Source organism: Epargyreus clarus, unplaced genomic scaffold (genome assembly GCF_041222505.1).
Source record: "Epargyreus clarus isolate Ecla_fem2 unplaced genomic scaffold, WU_Ecla_fem_2.2 ptg000035l, whole genome shotgun sequence".
Lineage (NCBI taxonomy): Eukaryota > Metazoa > Arthropoda > Insecta > Lepidoptera > Hesperiidae > Epargyreus > Epargyreus clarus.
In genome coordinates this window covers 8,393,348-8,417,307 of record NW_027332240.1, presented here as the reverse complement: position 1 = coordinate 8,417,307, position 23,960 = coordinate 8,393,348, and the positions used below count along the sequence as shown (strand labels likewise).

General features: G+C 33.9%; 1 protein-coding gene across 5 annotated transcripts in view; it reads right to left on the bottom strand.

Moving 5' to 3' along the window:
- shot (dystonin-like protein short stop) overlaps positions 1–23,960 on the bottom strand; it is a 383,469-nt gene that overhangs the window by 246,363 nt on the left and 113,146 nt on the right. For 3 of the 5 annotated variants that reach the window (XM_073091890.1, XM_073091893.1, XM_073091897.1), the window contains exon 2: positions 2,951–3,465. The exons of the other annotated variants lie outside the window; for them this stretch is intronic. In XM_073091890.1, coding sequence (XP_072947991.1) covers positions 2,951–3,122 — 172 coding nt within the window. In that variant the 5' untranslated portion in view covers positions 3,123–3,465. The remainder of the gene's footprint in view (positions 1–2,950; positions 3,466–23,960) is intronic. 5 annotated transcript variants of the gene reach the window in all.

Genomic DNA, 23,960 nt, shown 5'->3' with positions numbered 1-23,960 from the left:
TGAGATGGTATGATCTGTATGATATAGGCCTTGTCTTCATTAATACTTTGATTTTAATGACAGGCGATTGTTTAAGGCAGACGAGTTATAAAAGGCTGGTCAGTGGCTGTCAAAGTTGGAGTTAAAAGTAATTTTTAGACACGATATAAGTGGCGTTGTACCTAGAGTATGGCAAGCAGATGGTTCCAGATTTATTCCTGGGCTATTCAAAATATAAATGATAAAGTTGCATACATATTTCATTTTTGCCTGGGATTTTCTGTCACTTGTGGTAAAGTAATAAGTGTAAAAAAAGCAAAATACATACATCCGAATACAATACCTCATTTTCGAAGTCTGTTAAATACATTAAATAATATGTACATATATTTGGGTATGTCTAAGTTCTAACTTTCAATATCAGATAGTCAGTTCGTTTTTTCCTAGATTTTTTTCAAAGTTCAATGTACGGCAATGATACGAGTAATATAGGCTTTACTACGTTAAAGCTCTAATCGTAAAATGATCTCGCTTAATTCTATTATTTGCTTTTTGATTACTCGGAATTCTATTCAATATGTACAAAGATATGTAATCTTTCATACACACACATATATATATATAGTTTAACTGTCTGTTTGTAATTTTACAATAACTAATATTCAAAATGTAAAAAAAAACAAATCATAAAAATTTTGGTGGGAGTTTCCCTTTATTGTAGTAATTAGTAAGTAAACTAAGGTTGATGGGAAAATGGTTCAAAAATAAAAAAAAATACATAGAGCGACCGAAGGTGTTTACTGGACTCAAATTTCTAGAGACCAGACCCAAAAAGTCATAAAATTTCGCGGTAAATGCAAATGAAGTCGCGTGGACAACCTCGTATAGGTACGAGTATATAAGTACTCTTATGAAGAACTTATCTTACATGCGTAGATAACAAATACACCTAGGTTTATGGTGCCTCAGATAAAATACATACGATATCTTATTAACTAAAATATCGTATTTTTGTATTCTTTCGGAATGTTGTTATTTTATTACTATTCCGTTCCGTTAAATACATTTAATTAAAATAAACTAATATTATCCATATGTATTGCATTGAAAGAAATAAAATATCCAGGATTCAAGTTTCTTATTGAAAAAACAAACTGAATATTTATAATAGCATTACTTTAATGAAATAAAATAAGAATCCCGTTTTTTTTAATCAAATTATAAAATTCCACATTTTTATTTCTACGTTACAATAAATTCTTTAATAAATGGATTTTTTTATATTATCAAAACATCCGCCGTTATGATTAATTAAACATTCAACACGTTATGAAATAACAAATAAAATCCATAAATCACATATCGAACTGGATTCATTAACCAATTAACGTGATTAAAAGAGCAGTTAATCATACATTTATTTATTTGTCGTGGTATGATTTCGTTCTCTAGATGATTTGGATTTAAATCCATGGCCATTTTATTTTAAGGTTCCGTAGCAAAGTAGTAAAAAATATTTTTATTTTTATGATGTTTTATTTATAATTTAGGAGTAGCAGACGAGCAGCGTTTAACACTGCTGTTATGAGGCAGAAATACGTGTGGTGGTGGTGCCGTCGGAGTCGAACCACAGAGGGTTCTACCCTTATTATTCTGTGGTTCTACCATCTATCTAAGCCACAGCTACTTTACTTGGATTCATTGGATCTTTATTTATTCATTTATATTATTATTCATTTGTTACTATGATAGGTATGAGTTAGGTTAGGTCTTTGCACTACACACAAACACACATAAATAACATCGAAGTAATCCTACTCAATTTTGAAGGACATAATAATTAATAACGCAAATAAATTAGACAAAATACGCCTTACAATGAATTGCTTGCACTAAAAAGAAAACAAATTTTATCTCGCCAGTAATAACTAATAATAAAAGTTTGGAAAATCCAAAAGTGCACGACTCATAATGCTCATTTAATTATGAAATAAAAAAAAAAAAAAAAACTTAAGTCGTTCAAAATTAATTGCCGAAAAAACAGCTGTAGTAGGAAGAAGGTACTGCACAAGCGCCCCTGGTGGAATAAATGTACATAATATCTATAGATATACAGTCTTGTAGTTTTCGTTTTTTATTAATTGCAATTAAACGACACTGAATTAATTAATCATTCGCATTCAGTGACCTACAATCGTCGATTAGAATTTTTAAAAAAAATTTTATCTCAAATGATGGATTTTTTCACAAGTTACAGTGTTTTCAGGTTTCACACATGACGGACAGGAAAATTTTTTGACCTATTTTGGTGTTTTTTTCCAATTCTATTGCAGTAAATCAATTTTTAAAAAGTATGGAATTAATGTCGATTAAATTATCTCGACAATAGTATGCAAAATATCTTGATTCCGTGAACTATCAAGGCTATAATAATAAAAATAGCCGCCAAAATGAAGCGAAAAAAATTTTTCGATCGTAAAGCACTCTCTGATGCTTCGCATCATGAGTCGTGCAAAAAAGGGACATAGTTATTTGTTTTTACACTTAATTTCCATAAATGATCGTCTCCAGGGCGCTTGTAATTATTATTAGGTATAAATAAACAATCTAAATTCGTCTAAAAAAATCGACATTAATCATTTCTACCAAGTAGAAATTGTCAAATATCGATTTTTGCCAGGCAAAAAGAATAGATCACTTTTTAATAACTACTAACAACAGTAGGTAACTAGCAGTAGCACCTATCTCTTTTGCACACCTTAACAGCTTGTTGAACGAAAGTAAATGAATATTTAAATTCATTTCAAACTGGCTTTCAGAACTAACGAGTCGAGAAACGAATCATTGTTTCAAAGACAATACGCGGTTAGTTAAAAACAACAGGCAGCTCGCATGACGTTTGCAAACAAACCATTCTCTATATCCCATCACCACGAACCTGACTGTCGTATAAAGAAGTCCCAACAGGTACCTTTGAATTTGGTCAGATTCTCCTCGTAAACCTGATCGTGGGATTCCTTGTCTCCGCGGTGTCGCTTCGGATGCGGGCCGTCGTAGAAGGACCCGTTGACGCTGTTGACCGCATCTTGCACCTCTTGCGGGTCGAACCCGAGCCGTTCCTTGTAGTACGCTTGTGTTGACATTTTAGCACTGACACATCACTAGCACCATAGATTCACTTTTTTTATTTTTTGTTAATGTGTTAGGTTTTTATTTTTTATCCGCCAAAATCCTTACAACTACACAGTACCGACCGTCACGTCTCCACAAAAGGAAAGTTGCGCCCCCTTGACACACACTGGTCTTGACACAATTTTTTATTCGCTTATATTATCTGTGATTACTCACTTACATCACTAATCTACGTTAATGGTTATGGCAACATTGGTTAAGCGTTAGTTAAGGAATGATCTGTTTTAGTTCGTTTCGTTCGTTCTCGAGTATCGTTTGGTCACACGTCTGACATTTGTGTAAACAGCTTGTTACCTGCAAGACAAAGGATCGGATTTACATATTATTTTTGAGACAAATACATACAGCGTATATGAATTAAAACGTTCTATGGAGGTAGGTTTGCCATCTTTGAAAAAAATTGTTCCAAAAATATTACCAAATATATAGTACACGTTTTTTATATGTTTCTGTTTACGTAGCATTTTTCGTCGACTTGCTAGAACGCTCGTTATTAATATTCAATCTACCCGATGCCTTGCCTACTAAAGTTTGAAACAATAGTTGTATATTAACAATTGTCAAATTACGATCTTTGGTAGGCAAAAATGGGTCCGATAGATTATTAATAATGAGAGTAAGATGACATGCTTGCTTTATAATTTTGTGACAACCATTTCTTTACAGGTTTCAAAGAAATGCCACGACATTTTCTATATAATATATGATTATACAATGAACAACAAATGAATATAATATATAATGAATGAATGATATAGTACAATACTTTCGTCTGTAGTAAGTCTATTTCGTTAGTAGTAACATTCTTTTTTGTAGTGGCGATATTTTTTTATAGAGTTCAAGTGGCAACCCTATATAGAGGAGAAATAATTGCAGATCGGAGACGGAGGTATCGGCAATGAGGCTACAATAGCTGCATTATCTACGGCCTGTATTTTCCACAATACAAACGTAATATTAATATTTAAGATGCAAACTTGACACAATTTCAACGTAATACCACGAAAAATGTAAATGCCACGAATGATTACAAAAACGTTTTGAAATTGCCGTAAAAATTATGGTTGAAACAAGTGATGTACCTACCGAATTGTATTTCATACGTGAATTAATACGATTTAATACGCTTAATATAAATTTAAGTAAAATAAATATACGAAATATTTGTCGTTTGTCATCAACCCATTACTGTCCCACTGCTGGGCACGGGTCTCCTCTCAGAATGAGAAGGATTAGGCCATAGTCCACCGCGCTGGCCAAGTGCGTATTGGAAGACTTCACATACCTTTAAGATCATTCTTTTAAACCTCTCAGGTTCCTTACGACGTTTTCCTTCACCGTCGAAGAAAGTGGTTATTGATTTCTAATATGCAGAATACTTCGAAACAATAATCATAGTTTAAAAACTAAAAAACACGCTAAAATCGCACAAGGAAAATCGTTAATCCTGATTCACAACTCATTAACAATCCTGATGAGGAGAATGGGATAAAATTATTAAAATCGTGTATTGTCATCGGTTCTTGAAAATTGTTCAAAATTTTAAATAAATCGGACCGTTCAAAGTAAGTAAAAATCGAATTCAAAAATTCCGTTACATACATAGATACAACCCAAGCTAACAAAAGTGTGGTAAAAACAGATGAGTGCCTGGGATTCGAAACTCGGGCCTTAAAATTGAGGCTGTGTTTCACCCACTTGGCTATCACTGCTTACGAAACATTAGTTACTTTATATTTTTCAAGTCATTAAATATTTAATTATGTAACACAGAATAAACTAACTACATACAATTTTAGGTAGAATTCTGAGTAAAACATTAAATTTGAATTATTATGTTTTTAACTTTCCATAAAATATGTGTTATAATAACTCGTTTCTTGTTAAAACTTAATTAACCAGAATTTATTACATAACTCAGTTCAAAAACACATTTTCGTCATCACGGACAATCTTCCCTGCCAAAACGTGAACTGAGATAAAAATATCTAAACCAGTTTCAAAGGAATTCCTAACTTACCTGCTAAGGTTGATTTACCTCAGAACTATATATTGCGAAATAGTATAATTAAGTAATCAGGACGGGTTATGTATGAAAACATACGCTTAACTTTACATATTAGGTTTTTAATTTTTATGTAGTAAAATCTGAATCTACACATATTACCACGCTTTAATTAGCTTGACCAGTACAACTTTTCAAATTATATCTTATATATAAAATTCTCATGTCACAATGTTACTTATCGTACTCCTGCGAAACGGCTTTACCGATTTTTACCAAATTTTATAACCATATTCAGTAGGTCTGAGAATCGGCTACTATCTATTTTCCTACCCCTAAGTGATAAGGGTTGTTCACCCTTAACATTTTTTTATTTATATGGCAACACAACGTTTACCGGGTCAGCTAGTTTCTACTCTAAATAACAATGTTTGTGAACTTGAATGCCTATGACATCCAAGACGAAGGAAATCCTGGTATGAGATTATGCGTCATTTTAATTTTTATTCCGTAAGTCATTGATCATTTAGTCATTAACCGATCCTACGTAACAAGTGTAAACCTACACATGTACGTTCTAACAACGTTATATGTTACTTAAAACTCAAAATAAACAACAAAATGGCGCATATAGGGCGAGGTCGGTCACGTGCGGACAATAAAATGTGTTTTTAAAACTATTTCATTGCAAAATCTACAAATCCTACGTGATAAGAACGTGACAGTTTTAAGATATTCGATATTTGTTTTGAAGGTGGCAGACTATTTTGTAGTTCGACTTTGGGGGGATACTACTATCTCATAAAACAACATTATTTTCATCATACTTTTACTTTTTTGCAGGAAATTTAACTTTTAAAGCAAAATATGACAATTTCAGTTGGTTTTATACAATGGATAAGCGAAAAAATTAATAAGGGTTTAAGTTTGTTCAACTGTGTATGACGGAATATTTTACCGTTTTAAGGAGGAAATAAAACTTTCCTGCATATGATGGTTTTTAAAAGATGATGGTAGGCCCCCTGGTGGCACTTCCGCCACATCTATGTGTATCTAATAACTGTAATAACAGCAGAGTTGAACACTTTGTTTCGCTTTGATTCGGTTAGGGAGATATACTTATCTGAAGCTCAGGGGGTAACAACGCGCCTGTGGCTGACTTCAGGTAGGTTACTGTTCTTATCTGGGGTTGATTACCGATGTCCATAGGTGGCAGAAGCCACTTACCATCAGATGGAGCTATGTGCTATTTCTATATTATAAAAATACTAAAAATAAAAAGTTGAGATTAAAGAGGTCCTCCTATAACTGGTACGGAACCAAAACTATTACATTAGAATTAATTAAATCGTTAAATTGTTCCTTTTTAAATAAAAAAGAACTCAGGATTATGACGGGAACGGAACTACAAAAATTACGACAAAGTTTATTAAATTTTTGCTTATTAAATTAAAAAAATATAAACCAAGATGGCGATCACCCGAGTTCGCGCCAACTTGAAATGGTTGGAAATGCGTCGTTATAATAAACACTGACCTTGACATTCTGGCCAGGTGACATCCAACTTAATGAAAATCGCTTGAGCTGCTTTATTTAGTGCGATGTTTTATTAGTTACTTTGTAATAAATTAATAAAATATCCCTAATAACTTCGATAGATCATTAGAATAAATTAAACAATTAAATTGTCTATGGTTTTCGTAATTCGTTTGTCTATGGTTTTAGCATTAAAAAAGTATCTTTATTAATATTTATATTATTATTTTTACCTTCTAACAGAAATGTCGAAGTGCTTAGTATATTATGGTTTGAAGGGTGTGGTTAGGGAAAGAAATTTATATGAGACATTCCATCTTACTCCTAAGGCACCAAGCATCGCATGTGTGGCTGAGTCTTGGAAAGTTTCAATCCTATTTGGGGTAGATTATAAATGTCTAAGGTCAGTAATGACCACAAATCTGGGAGAAAGAAAGCATGTGCTCTACCTCTACCAATTTCATAAGAAGATCTATTATTGGTCAATCGGATTATAAAATATTAGGAAATACACCTTAAAACACATAAAACTAAAAGTATCATATTTAAGCCTATTCATTTGTGTGTACATAGAACTTACACACAAACAAACACACACACACACACACATACATACACACACAAGACATCAAGCGTGTGTGCGTTGATTGCAAATGCGAATTGATGATACAGGTTGTTTAGGAATCCAAAATAAGCTTTTAAAATTTAAGGTCCCTTTGACCTTCGGGACACGACCGTGACCGACGCATCGAAATTCCATGTCGAATTTGTTCTTAGAAGTCCCTTAAATTTTATGTTATTACTTTTGAAAGGATATATTCTTTTGTTTTGCTTACTTTGGAATTATTTAATGTTTTCAGTTTAATGGAAATATATAGTTGTTTTGCTTTTGTCGCAAATCGCAATATAATAGAAGGATAGATTTTTTTATTTGCACATAATTATAATCCCGTCTTGTATGTGTTATATTTATGTACTATTTTATTGCAAATCACTGACAATTTTCAAGTAATATTTAATTCTTACTGATAGTATGGGCACGGTACAAGTATCCTACGGTATAGATCCTTATACTATGGTATGGGCCCATATGCTAAAGGTCCCGCGTTCGAATCCTGGCCAGGCAGACTGAATGTTAAATTTAGATTTTAGATGTTTCTGTGCGTTTATGTACTTGTCAATATCCACACCATGGGGAATCTTAGTTTGGGGCTAAGGGCAAAAAACACCATTGTACTCAGTACATTTGAAGAACCCACTTAACATAAGTACCCCATAGTTACCCGCATCCGACGCCAGGTGTCGCAAGCTAATGGAGTTTGTCAAAACTACATGATAAAGACGCGTCCAAACAATAGAAACATGTTTGGTTCCCAGAAATGACCAATGGAGACGCGAGGTCGGCCGACCTTCGGCCAAAACATCGTGGGAATCGCGTTTTGAATAGTGCAGAGAAAAATGCGAAATGTAGGGCCGCAAGCATGTCTTATTTAAGGGGAAGGATGATTATGTGATATTGTACTTTTATTGTGATCTTAGTTTTTAAAATAATAAAAGTAGGACATTTTTTTGCTATTCCTTTTTTCATATTTGGAGTGGTAATGTTTTTTAAATTTGATTAATTTAAATATAAATTTCAAAAACAATCTAATTAACTTAAAATCACGTTTATAAACAATATATTTGAGTGTCTAAAAGTCTTTTATAGTGTGATGAAGATATCTAAAAATGCATAAATTAATTTGTACCCATATAATCATCAAAATCATCAAAATTCCATTCCAAATCATAATAATCACAATTTAACAAACATTCAAAACACATGTTTATATACTAATACATTTCCACGACTACACCTTAAAACATAACCCTTGGGGAAATAAATGTAAGTTGAACACAAAACGCAAGGTCAACCGACCTTCGGCCAAAATGACCATCGCTCGTGGGAACGACCGACACGTGAGTATGGTCATGGAGCGAGCAATAAGCGGCGCGGATTTCGAGATAGCAATTTAAAAGGAAAATTTGCAATCAATCGAAAATGTTCATCAAATTGCTAATTTTAGAATAGAAAATTTAAATGCGAATAATTTTTGAGTCCACTTTATCTAAAATAAAATTTGTAAATAAAAAAGCATATTACTTTTGTGTACTTAAGAGAGTCGCAATATCGAAAACGCCCATTTCAGCGATTACATTACCTTCCGAAAAATAACTTATAGATTTCTGACGATAAAATTAGTATGTCTGCGTGTGCCCTTAAAATTTATAACCGAATGTATTTTCAATTATCCGCTACCGCTTATGAACACGCTTATAGTCTGTACACCGCATATCAGGATTACAAAGTCAGTTTTTCGAGACGACTATTATAACACGAACTAAACGACATGTATTTTGTAATGGCATTATGACATTTACAAAACATGCACAAAACAAAATTATGTGTAACTTATTTTAAAAACGACTGCGTAACTACTCTACTTATAAATAATATGAGAAATAAAGGTTTGTTTAACATCCAAATTTCGAGACGAATTTAAATATTTTAACGGTAGTGTCCGTACAGATTAACTAAGCAAAGTGAATATATATCATAACATATAGTATAATGTCTATATTCAGTGTATAGGTGGTAAAACATTTTAAAGATGTCATTGGTGATGTGTGTCATTCGACATCGGAGCCATCACCACCACTTTTATTTCTGCCTAATAAACACAGTATAATAGGAGTCCGAGGTTCAAATCTCAGGCATCTCTGATTTTTCAAAGTTATGTGCATATTAGAAATTAATTATCACTTGCTAAACGGTGAAGGAAAACATCGTGAGGAAACCGGCATACATGAGAAATTTATAAAAAAAATATCACGAATGTATGTGAAGTCTACCAATTACTACATTTGGCCAGCGCGGTGGACTATGGCCTAATCCTTTTCATTATGGACCCGTGCCCAGCAGTGGGGCAGTAATGGGTTGATGATGACACAGAAGCATAGGACGTTGATACTACCATTTTTATACCTCGTCTTCAAAAAATTAAAGATTTCACGGCCCCCCATACCTAACGGTGGGTTGCGGTCAACGGTCATTTAAACTGGATCTCATGGTTCGAGCCATCAACACGCACAATGGCGCCCAGTTGAGAAATTAAATTCGTTCGCACGACACCGCCTTTGTTTTTAACCGTAACTTGTTATTTGATATAACTACTACCCACTTGTTTTAAATGAGGAGAGTTCTGAAAGTGTAGTTTTTTTATTTGACGGAAGAACCCTACGTTTTTATAGTTCAATTCAAGTACTGTATGTAGCCCTTTTAAAATTCAAGGCAAAAACTAGCTTTTTAAATGAAATAATTCTAGCATTTCAGACTTTTTTTTTATATATTTGAGCCTAACGATAAAGCAGACGTGCTACCTGACGGAAAGTAGTCAACGTCGCCTATGAACATTTGCAACACCAGAGGAGTCGCCAATGCATCGCCGGCTTTGAAGGAGAGCTCTTTTAGCACCTTTTTTGAAGAGCCCCATGTCATAGCGCATGTTTATTAAATGTACACTAATACACTGCTTTATTTTTTCCAAATTCAACACAAGGATCAGTTTTTTACTATAAATTTGACGCATGTACTCAACTATTTTTTTTTTATTTTAACGCAAGAAGACAAATTGACGTTTAATTATGATTTTAACTGAAGATTACAATTTACTAATTTTACACCAATACCTTCAATCGAAAACTTTGTGTAAAAAGAATAAAATAATTTTAAGCCAAGATATGCCATTGAGACTGAATAAAAAGAACATTTATTTTAATTTTTATGTTGAGCGTCGAAACTATCCGTTATTTCAAAATTACAGGCAAAAATTTCAATTTAATTTATGCTAAGCATATGCATGCACCATAACAAAAAGTTGAGTTCGTTGCATCTTTTTGAATAATGAACGGTGCTTGCTTTTCTCTCAGACTGAGGTCGCGAGGTCAGATGGTTCCTGCTTGCCAATATTGTTTGAAAGTAACAAAGTTCGAATAATGTTTAACTTGTAACCTTCAGTCATGAAAATGAGTAAAAAAACTTTCTACAATCATATTCTGACATAAAGGCACAGAAGAAAAAAAACAGATATTACTAATAAAAGGCTCTTTAAATATAATCTTGAAGGGGGTAGAACCCTTTGTGGTTCGACTCCGGCGGCACCACCGCCACACCTATTTCTGCCTCATAACAGCTGTATTAAACGCTGCTGTGTTTTGGTTTGAAGGGTCGGGTAAGAGACATACTTATCCGAAACATTCCACCTTAATCCTTGGGGATAGCAACAGCAACGAATCTATGGTCGACCTGAGGAAGGACCTCTTTATCTGTAGTTAATTACTGATATCCATGGGCAGTAGCCACTTATCATCCCATGCAATGCTCGTTTGCAACTTCCATATTACACAAAACATCCCTACTCTATATGGACGATAAACTAACATCTGCCAACCCTAATCAACAGCAAAGCTCTCACATTAACAGCGGTCAAATACTCAAATGATAACAATTACAGACCAGATCTGCGGTCAATGATCTAGCGTAATTTGAAACAAACCAAACCAGTTAGCAAATAATTAGTCATACATTTGATGATCTCGCTCGGTCATTTGACCTATAAGTAAGCTCGTCTGCATTTTATTTAAGTCTTGCCATCTTCATACTATAGAACAGTGGTTTTCAAACTTTCTCATGTCGTGACCAACTAAATATTTTAACACTTCGCGTCCCCCTCTTTCGTTTATTTAATCTGTATTTTAGTTAAGTTAAAGTAGTTAAAAAGGTGGTAGAACCCTTTGTGGTTCGACTCCGGCGGCCCCACCGCCACACCTATTTCTACCTAATAACAGCAGTGTATAAGAGCAGTGATAGCCTAGTGGTTAAGAAACGCGGCCTCTCGATCGAGGGGTCCGAGGTTCAAATCCCAGGCACGCACCTCTGATTTTCAAATTTATGTGCGTATTAGAAATTAATTATCACTTGCTTAAAACGGTGAAGGAAAACATCGTGAGGAAACCTGCATACCTGAGAGATTTATAAAAAAAAAATCTCAAAGGTTTGTGAAGTCTACCAATACGCACTTGGCCAGCGCGGTGGACTATGGCCTAATCCTTCTCATTATGAGAGGAGACCCGTGCCCAGCAGTGGGACAGTGATGGGTTGATGATGATGATGATGATGATGAACAGCAGTGTTAGGCGCTGCTGTGTTCCGGTTTGAAGGGTGTGGTAAGGGAGATAGACTTTTCCGAGGCGTTCCAGCTTAGTCCTCAGGGGTAGCGGCGCATCTGTGACCGACCTCAGGTAGGAATATGTAATCCTATCTGGGGTTGATTACAGATGTCCATGGGCGGCAGTAGCCACTTACCATCAGGTGGACTGCATGCTCGTCTGCTACTCTTATATTATAAAAAAAAAAAAAAAAAAAAAAAGTTCGTCCGGTTAAATGCAGTCATAAATATTTTTCATCAATTATGTCACCAACCGAACATTTCCTCAGCAAAATATCTTTTTGAAATTGACATTGTTTTTTTTTACTAACGCGCCGCGACCCTCTGCGACCCCCGAGGTGTGACTCACATGTAAAACACGAAAAACCTGCTGCAAAACTCAACTCAACTTCATTTTATAAGTGGTTCTGCTATATTTACACGTTTTCTCTAAAACATCGCGTCATTTGACCTATAATAAGTCTCGACTGCTATTTATTTTACTGCCATTTAAGGATATGCATGAATGGAAATGATTAAGGTCGATTTATTTATAAGTGATTTAGTCCTCAAGGGCTACACATTGACAATTGAGTTGTGCTAAGACTTATTTTTTTTATCCGTCCGCATAGAGATTTTTTCAAGTTTTTTATGTTTGTAATATGTACATCTAATTCTTTGGCACTCCCTGCAGCCCGAACAGTTTACCTGTATCCAAAATATTAACGGATTTCAAAATATGAGGTTTCGTAGAATTTATCTAAATTGTGGAGTAAGGGAGGCATCATTATTTTCTTTTCAATTTATTATTTTTTTAAGTATTTTTTTCTATTTATAATAATTATTAATTAAAATACATTTTCTATGTGTACGGGTAATGACTATAAGAAAGTAAATATAATGAAGGGTAAGAAATGAGAAGTAAGCTTACGGTAAAAACTACCTATTATTTAGAATTCTTACTTCCTAAACAGTGACCCGCTGAGAACAGTAAACAACCATCATACACACAAACAAACCAGCCATACATAGCAACACAACTACGTATATAAAAGTCGCAAACAACCATTTACGATATGTGTAATCAGTGTAACGAGGCATTTGGACAAATATTTGCATGACCACTAGGTCATGTGCACAGGTCTACGACAAACTTGACTTGGCTTGAAGTAACCGCCACTGTTTTAGCATGAGACATACGAGTTGATGTATCGATACTAATAGAGGCAAATATATCGATAAGCGATAATATATAAAATTACATCGCAATATTATCGCTAAATGAAACTATCACTGAAGTATTAAAATTTTCGAGGATTTCAATTTGATAACTAATAACGCAGGAAAAATATATTGATAACTGCTAATAAGCAAGGTTTCAACGCGTTATTATCGAAAATTGAAAAATTCACTAACATGTGACTTTTTCGAGGATTCCAATTTGATATTTCATTCCAAAATTCGGCCCGTTTTTTGACGACCAATCAGTCAGACTACGCGGAGGCAAATTACAACCTTTAGGCATTTTTTTTCTGAAACTCTATCTTCATCTATAAACATATCGTTATTTTAGTAGACGATCGTTTCGAACTTTCGATGGGTGCATCTCTAGTTAGCATAAGCGTGCATAGAAAAATAATATGGCAATATTAATATTGACCACGCGTGGTGGTCAGTCATTAACCGGTTTGTCTGGCATATGGTTCTGGTATTTAAGTTATGAAATTTGTGGTGGTCTGGGATGTCTTTGTGTGCTCTATCACGGATGACATAACGAAAGCTGGTATGGGGCTACGAATCTAGACATCATCATAACCTTGGATAAGCATCTGCATCAACGATGATGTGTTGACGATTTTTAACAATCGGTTAACCCGATTTCGGCTGTAATGTCACAGTCGAAGTTATTACGAAAGTGCTAAGATAAAATCACTTGAAAGTATTTATTTCAGCACAAATTAATTAATATACTTAGAAAATCTTTAAACAAGTATGTTTATTACAAACATAGAGGAAGTAAATAACACCTGAGCGGGAATGTCAACAATAATGACATAAAAATAAAATAAACATCTCGAAGTAGGAGTCTATGTGTTTAATATTCCAAGATTAGAAATGACGTTAGCTAGAGGAAATCTCAGGCTAGAGTAGATGGCAGTAAAAAATACGATACAGAGGCCACTGTTTGCAGACATCAGACATTAAGCAGGCATGTCGAGACCTCATTAAACACGCAATGGACCTCTCAATCTTAATTACAAACAAATATCTGCAAAGCAATGTTGAATGAGTTCGTGGGATAGTGTATTAAAGTGTCAGACACTTTCACGAGAATGTATTGTAAAATTGTACAGATGAACTTGATAATTTCTTTGTGGAGTTGAATAGACTGTTGTAGGACTTTTTTATAAAATTTTAGCTTTCCTTTTCTTTGCTGTTTGAATGCATCAGTGGTATATATTTTTACTCAAAAAACTGGATTTGGATTCTTCTATGCTTCGAAACACATATTAAGTCCTTAATTTTGGGTCCCTCGCATTTGTTTCAAGAGTGAAACAGTTCAGTGTTTCAATGAAAGGGTCTGGATTTTGGCTGACTTACATATGAGGCAACCATCTTAGGCAGGAATAGCGATGCTTCCGTGATTAGCCTCAGATATACCCCTTTTCATTAATACGGAGGTAATGGAAAGAGACGTCAGTTATCATTTACCAATACATGGATCACTTCAATATTATAAAAATGACATAAAAGGCAGCAATGACAAACAACTAATTACTAGCCAAGTTACAAGCAAAAGAATATGCAAAACACTCACTTAGTTCCACAAATTGTAGTCAGAATGTGGACCAGTCTATTGAAATGAAAATAAGCCTTCCAAAAGTGACTTACGAATACGATAAGAGAACAAAAGATTGTTTCGCCGAATTTGAACGGCACGATAACCTCTGAAGGTTAAATGTTTCGTTCAAATGTATGACTCGGTTAATTTAGAGTTTGAACAACTTTGGGATGAAGCGGAGTCAAGAAATCTGATTTTGACATATAAGGAGCCATTGAACCAATGAACTTAACAAAACAAAATTGAAAGGGCACTTAAGCTCTTAAATGTAAATTGAAAAATGGTCTCTTGACTTTCGCACTGATATTTAAAGATCAAACTAAAATTGAACTGAACCAAACGTTAAGTGGCTTAGGACTACGAAGAAGCCTTATAAGGCATTAGCGGCAAATTAAGCTAAGATCACTGACCTATTGATTTTTAGTCTCGACGCAAAAATGTCAAACCTAAATGTTAAGGCTCTACAAAACGATTAAAAATGAATACACAGTAGAACAACGGATTAAATTGACCAAACAGATCAATAATACATTTCATGTGATAAAATAACCGATTATAATTTAATCCAGTGTTTTTCAATCTTCATGATGGCGCGACCCCCTTAGTATATATTTTTTTTACTACCCCCATTAACAATTTCTAGCATGTTCTTTACTTTGATTCAAAATTTTAATATTAAAATATTTTAATAGCTAAACAAATGTATGAGCTTCATATTTCGAAGAACGATCATGCGATCAACTTAATGCATTCTACTTCTAATGACTTCAAATTACTCGCGAACGTTAGGGTCATACGCGTAACAGTAATGTGTGCGCTGTAATGAGCCTCGGAACCAGTCGCAAGTATCAAGGTCGGGGTCAAGCGAAACCAGTCTTCCTTGAATACCGGCTTCAAGAGATTCCGAGACTACTGAGGGGAAAGGAGGGCCAAATGCTTTTATTTTCGACAGGAACACTTTAAGAGTGCCTAAAAAGTGAAAAAATATCATGCGTATCGATACAAATGCTATGTGATATCTTCGGCACTTACAATATCATTTTCAAAAGATCCTGTATCATTTTATACGATAAATTCCAGAGAATATAAATGTATAATAAAAGATGCATTCTGTCATGTCCATCATTTTTCTTTCATTATCAATTCTTCTTTCAGATTTCTTGCGTATTTAGAAGTAACTGATTTAAAATTCAAGCCAGCTCTTCATAAAATTGTATCCAGAATTCAGAACTTCTGCCGCATATGGAGTAATTGGCTTTAGGCAGGTACAAAAACAAACAAAAATCAGTGTACGTTGAAATAACCGTGGAACGCGAGGCATTCGAGACGCCGACCGGTTTTGCGCTAACGGGATAGCTAAGTATAAGTACAGCGCAGACATACGAATCATGAGTATCGGCGATTTGATGCGGTATCGAGATGACGAATGCTGGCTTGGGAGATTAAGTTCAGGGATATCAAGATTTTTTGCCGAACTATGAAGGGTAATGTTTATAGCATATGTCTCATTCTTTGAAATGCTCTGTAGTCTAAACGGCTTGACTTTATTGTAACACACGAGGCGTCATTGGGTTTATCTAAATTGTGGGTAACTTAGTTATATGTCTAAGCAGTTGGATTTTTCTTATTATATTAATTTTGTGCTATATTAGATTAAAGTAGGAAACGAGCGTGCAGTCCATCTGATGGTAAGTCACTACTGGCTACAGTGCCCATTGTTGCACATGTGTAAGCAACTTTTTAAATTGTTTCTATATAAAACTGGAGCTGATCACAAATACATGGCCGTTCCTGAAGAATATTTTTAAAGAAAGTTCAACTTTTACCTTGGACAGTAACATAACATTGACGTTTAAAACGAATTACATAACACCGATAAATATTTTGATCACAATGGATCTAAGGAAAAACATACCTTTTATATGTGCTATATTTAGTTAAAGTAATCCGTTACAGTTATGGTAGATAAGGTATGGCATGCTTGCTTAATACTTCGAAACTATCAAAGTAACGTTAAACAAACTCATTCTAATATTCATCGAGGAAATTTTTAAAATAGAAATACAAAAAGCTTTTCGTAGAAAGTATTTACGGACGATAAATAGTTATCAATTCTCTGGTACGGATTGATCTGTATGATATGGTGAATTTAACGGTTTATCGCGGTATACAAGTGGAGTGGAAACTATCAATTGGGATTATGCGTGTAACGACCCTACCATGGCGATGTGTGGCCAATCTATGGAAGCTAACTGTTTATAAACGAATTTGAAATTCTGATACATCTCACAGACATGCATACGTGTCTGGAACATATTTGCCGTCCATTTCAACAGGAGTTTCACACACTGCGGTGTTTTTGAAAAATAAGGCAGGTTTTTATAAGAGGAATTTCAACATATTTTTCAAGGGTAGCAGTATTAAAAATATCTGCAAAAAGACCTAATTCCTATCTGGATTGGACCTAACAGAGCACCTTGGCTAGTTCGATCGACTACGACGCAAACCATCCAAATTTTAAGACATTTATGCCCAGCAGTGGGATAGATACCTTGACAATATAACGACACAAGCTTAGAGCTTTACGTACGAAATAGCGAAAGTGCAAGAGAAAATAGTCATGTATGAGATATTACAAGAAACTTTATGTCAATTTGTCATTATGAAAGAAATGACTATTCAGCATAAATAAATGCAACATTAATCAGTGTAGTTCGACAGTTACTCGAGTACGCAAATGATTTACATGTAATGATCAGTAATGATAATTAATAATAGTTAATTTGAGGAGAGTTGCCCGAGGCTAATCACGAATACGCTGTTACCCCTGAGAACTAAATCGGACCACTAATGGATATAAAGCATTTAAATTCTGTTAATAACTTCGTAACATTTACGATTTAAAACTCACAAGACAGTTTAAGAATTCTGTTTGTTGAAATACTTCATATTATTATTCAGAGCAATCGCGAAATTAAAATGTTCGTTAATCCGATCAATCTCGTATACTACATACAATCTTACTATAGAAGTTAATCATTATATTACGGTCCCAAATCTTAGTATTTAGACTGTACATATAGATAAAGCCCAATTTTATGTGAGATTAGTAAACATATGCATTACGAGATCAAGCATTGCATCTGTTGTTGTTGCACCTTAATTAAGATAAAAAACTATGAAATTTATAGTGAGTGCCCCTCCTTAAATACGATTTTTGGCTACAAAGAAATTGAATACTTCTGAAAAAGTCTCTACGATCAAACATTTTGATACATTAATCTCTAGTATTAAACGGATCTAGTGTGATACTAGTTTCATGCGAAGCCTTATTCGTGCAGTTGGCTAACACTGCTCTCGGAATTATGTTTCATTCATTAGCAACGATACAGATCGAATTTATCGTTAAACATTCATTTTCGTAAGTCACTTGGAATATGAATGAAGTTAAGTCAACCGGTGAGACCGGTGAGACTGAACATTTGCGACTTACTCTAAGCACTTAATTAGTAAAGAACAAAGTTTAAAGTAATAAAATATACGTAATGAAACTGCTATGGAAATCAGAATATGTAAGCTTATTGGTCTAGATAAGGATAAATAAGCAATACGCGATAACACTAACCTAAGCCGATCAAGATAGTTTTTGTTAAGATTTAACAAATATTTTTGAACCATAGACACAGACTACGAAATAGATAAGTAAACTAAGTCAAATTAAAGCATAGACATTTCTCGGGATTCAATACGCGAATTTATTTATAACACATATACACACAGAGTGTAAATATCTAACGCTGGTATATTCTACGTGATTTAAATAAAACTAGAAATCAAATTTAAAGTTCACTTACGCAATATTCATGAAATATTTACGTGTTCGGAGTCACACACACAATAGTGGACAATATTCACTTGTCATGTCAATGTTCAGAGGTTCGTCTATCATTTTAGTGTAACAAACAACAAATAAATAGAGTCAACTTGTTGATCAACAATAGTGGTAAACACACTACTAGAGTATTTGACAATGCGTGTGATTGAAAGAGAGCTTTTAATTTTTTTTACAAACTCATCTCACATACAGGCAGTGTCATTTATAATTTAATTTAAAGAACAATTTTCATTAATTTTGGCTTAGAAATGTTTGCCAGACATCTAGAGTATTTTTTTATCTTTTATATCGTAATTTTTCCCGCGGCTTCGCCTGCGTTTAAGAGAAAATAATATGACATATAATCGATTATGATATGAAAGTAATCGATTATTTTGGTCCAAACGATCGATTCTCCGATTAATCGATTTTATATCGCCATCCCCAGTTCCCGTGGGATTTCCGGGATAAAAACTAGCCTATGTCCTTTTTCGGGTCTCAGACTATCTTTGTACAAAATTTCATTCAAATCGGGTCAGTGGTTTAGGCGTGAAGAAGAGACAACCAGCCAGACAGACAGAGTTACTTTCAGATTTATAATATTAGTAAGGATTCAGAATTTATCAGGAGTTGTGTGTCAGAGTTTTCTGTGTTAGTTAGACGTTATGTATAGTTTTTACATTGTACTTTTATTTTTAAACACAATAAATACATATTCTTTAAATATATTTATTTTTTTAATAAATCGATTAACTCAATCAAAACATCTGTCACCATTTATGATGGCTTGCCTCTTATATGGGAGCGGCATTACTTAATTATTGATCCCTTACTCGTCATTACCAATTATCAGCTCAAAATGACTTTCACTGCAAATTCCAACTCCCAGTGATCCTGTTTCTCATTTGTGCATACCTCGCCTTTCACCCCACAGACCAATACCGGCCCATGGCCTCTAGCAATGAAAGTTCCAATACTGACATGTTTCTTAAAGTGTTACGACAACTGGGGGGACGAGAAGCCTCAGTAAAACACTTCAAGAAATCGCTACCAACTGGGAGATTCCAAACATCTATAATTAGGTTAGGAAGAATATAAAAAGAAAAAAGAACAATAGTTTTTTTACTTCAAAAGCAGTATATGTTTACTAAGACAAAATAATTAAAGGAGTTCGGCGACAGTCGTCTTAAATACGACGACATTTTAGGTACCTTATTCTGGATTTAACGAACACCTACCTAATTATGAAAATAAATATATTTGTTACCCAGATTTCACATTTATAACATACAATATAAAGAAAAATACAATTTATAAACAGCGAAATATGGAGGGTCGCGAAATATTTTTACACAAGGGGGTCTTTAAGGGGGTCGCACAAAAAAGATTGAGAACCACTGTAAAACTGTATTGATGTCGTTCGATCCTATCATCTGTGCCGTTTCAAGTAGAACCCAGTTATCTACAACTGAGTTCTTATTTGTTTTGTTAAACGGATTAAATTGAACTCATTAACTCTAATGACGTTTGATTGTGCAGTTTGGTGGCTCGTCTGATATTATAATGAATGAAATTGACTGTCTGTGTTATTAGAAACTGTTATGTTTGGCTACGGTATCTTCTTAATAATACTTTAAGTACATAAGTCTAGAAGTATTAATTTTTACATAAATATTTTTACATTATGGCATATCGATGAGCACAAAGCACGGATTTTCGAAAATTAATCTACGAAAAAAGCTAAAACGATTAAACTTGTTTTAATGAAATACTTTTGGAAACTACTAACACCGGTTATAACCATAGCTCGAAATTTACCAGTTACTAATAGGTAGAATTTGCTTTTAATTTTTGATAAGCAAAACATTGGATAGATTGATTATTGATAACTAGCGTTAATCGATTTACAAACGATTATAACTTTACTGCACACTACGTAGTAACTATTTACTAATCTGTGACACTACATAGAAAATATTAAGGGCATCTTTACCTCTTAACTATTATGATATCAGCATAATGTTTTACACTTTAATATTTGATAGTAATACGGGATTCTGCAAACCAATACCTATCTAATATGCTAAACTACCAATTACTCTCAATTTGATTGTCTCAATCTCACCGTCCACAATGAGTGTGACACAGCATCTATTCCACAAACACTAAACGATTTGAACTTCCTGCTCCACTCAGTCCAAATTTTATGCGTCAACATTTTTTCGGCACTAACAACACTCTTGTTATATTAAACAATATATTGATAAAAACGGCCTTACACTTGATTCTACTGAATACAAATAACGAACAATAACGTCGATGGAGTTGGAATCGAGTTGGTAATGAGGCGGAAAATATATGAATAATCTAGAGATAAGAAAGGTAAAAACATGAATAAATTTTGTTTTTACAAGATTTATTTAAGTTGCCTTGTTGGTTCGTATGTAATGTGAGGGTTGAATGTTGCCGGGTTAAATTGAATTTACAGTAAAACCCAATAGTTTAAGCTGGAATTTTGTTTTTTATTTTGGTTGAGAATGCAAGATTAATAACGTTATTCTAAACGTAATATGGTGGACGCCCCAAGATAATGGACCATTTTTAACACGATTTTATTAGCTTAGGTTGTATGTATGTATGTTTGTAGCGGAATCTTTGAATTCGATTTTTACCCATTTTGAACGGTCCAATTAATTTAAAATTTGGAACAGTTATCAAGAACAGCTGACAATACACGATTTTAATAATTTTATCACATTCTCCTCATCAGGATCGTCAGGAAACATCATTAACGATTTTCCTTGTGCGATTATGGCGTGGTTTTTAATTTTCATACTATAATTATTATCTCTCATACACAACGGAAAGGGTTTCCTGAGAAGAACCTATGACCTGGAGGAAGAGCAGTTTCAACCATGACTATAACTGCTTTTTGGTTTGGTGTTTATCGTTACTAAATAGTCTGAATACCAGTGAATTAGACCTAGAACTTCGATGACAAACCACGTGTTGATGACCGTTGGCTCCGAGCCAGCCACGTGCGAGTTTCTTACAAAAGTTCACTATTTAGATATTGAAGGTAAAAAAAATAGAGTGTCATTATCAAAACAATAAACCAGAGGGTTTCTGTTTAAAAAAAAACGCTTTCTACACTCCTACATAACGGAAGACTTGTGAAGTGGTGGTATATTGACGTTCAAAAAGAGTTTCGTAAACAATCTATTTTGAATAAAATATTTCTGATTTGATTTATACCTAAACGATCAGGCTGACGTGCTACTTGTGGAAGGGACAGAGCTTTAAAAGCTTCTGTCCCTTCCACAATTTAGACGAATTCAACGATACCATATATGTTATAATTCGCCAACTTATATTAAACATACTTAAAATTCGCAAAATATTTTCCTGTGCACTAGGTAAAGACAATGACAGGTAATTATAATCTGTTAATATTGTTACCACAACGACCTCGACTTAAAGCAATGAAATAAATCGGTCGACTCCTTATCAGTCGCGGTTGTTTTCGTAACTTACTTTCGATTGTGATTCATTATTAATATTTATTATTTATCTTCAACTTGACCTAAAATTATTTATATTTATGTAAATAAGACTTTCTAGACACAAAGGTTACATAATAAATCTTATTGGGGTATACAGATGTCCATGTGCGGCAATAGCTACTTACCATCAGATGGACTGCATGCTATTTGACTACTTTTTTAATAGAAAATAACTATAATTACAGATGTTTATAAAAATAAGTCGAGGGTGGACACTATTTCTGCCTAATAATACCAGTGTTAAGCGCTGCTGTGTTCTGGCTTGAAGGGTGTGGTAAGGGAGACATACTTTCCGAGGCTTTCCTAGTTTTCAGGGGTAGTGGCACGTCTGTGACAGACTTCAGGTAGGAATCTAATCTTATCTGAGGTTGATTACAGATGTCCATGGGCGGCAGTAGCCACCATCAGGTGGACTGCATGCTCATTTGCTACTTTTTCCTACTTATTAGGTATAAGAAATCTATAATTTGAGTAACAGATGTATGTACAGGCTCCACAGAACCCCAGGTGACTAAGCTTACCCGAAATATTAAAGCTGAGTGGAGACCTTTTCGGTCAGAAAAAAATTATAATATTTTTGTATGCAATTTTCTATTTGTATTTATTGTGTATTTTTCGCCGAATAAATTATTTTCTTTCTTTCTAATAAATATATTTAATATTATAATAAATACTTTGTAATAGTTTCATAGCGTTATATACGCGGATAAATCATAATCTCAATAATAAATAACAATTCTATAGAGCACGAGTTGTAACTGTCATCACTGAAACATTTACCTTACCTCTTAGCACTTCGGTCTATTTAACCACTCTTATCGCGTATGTAATAGGGTTCAAAATACGGGTAACTGGTCTTCTTTTACAGATATGACGGTAAGATGAGTCAGAGGTGAAAAATATTTTTTAAATCGCGACTAAATTATTGGGAAACATACCTATTCATCATGAACCCATTACTGCCTACTGCTGGGCAGGGGTCTCCTCTCAGAATGAGAAGAATGAGGCCACAGTCCACCGCGCTGGCCAAGTGCGTATTGGTAGACTTCACATACTTTTGAATTTTTTTTTAAGATTTCTCAGATATACAAGTTTGCTCACAATGTTTTCCTTCACCGTTTAACCAAGTGATAATCAATTTTTAATACGCACATAACTTCGAAAAATCAGAGGTACGTGCTCGGGATTGGAACCTCGGTCCCCTCGAGCGAGAGGCCGAGTTTCTTAACCACTAGGCTATCACTGCTGCATACCTATTATTCTTAACTAACCTCGGAGGGTAATGTTTTTCGTAATACATACGTAACTGTTTGATAAAATCAGGAAAATGGTTGACTTGTTATACTAAAACCATTCATATTTAATTACAGTATTAAATATTATTGCTGCATATTATTATTTACTTTTATAAAATACCTACGAAATTTACTTCTTTTTATAAAAGATTTACAATATTTATTTCAATAAAATAATAATTGTTATAATGCTGCATTTAATTCTTCTAAAATAACTAAATTTTAAATAGTAATTTCAAATTAAAGTCCATTCCAAAATAATATCGTTATGGGTCACATCGTCGTCAATCACAAAAACGTCGTAAATCTAAAAATAAAAAAAATATATATTTTAAAAATTAACATTTTTTTTATATTTTACGACGCAAACGAATGTTATTTTTATAAAAATCCAAAGCACCTTCAAAACGTCTCGATTAATACAAATA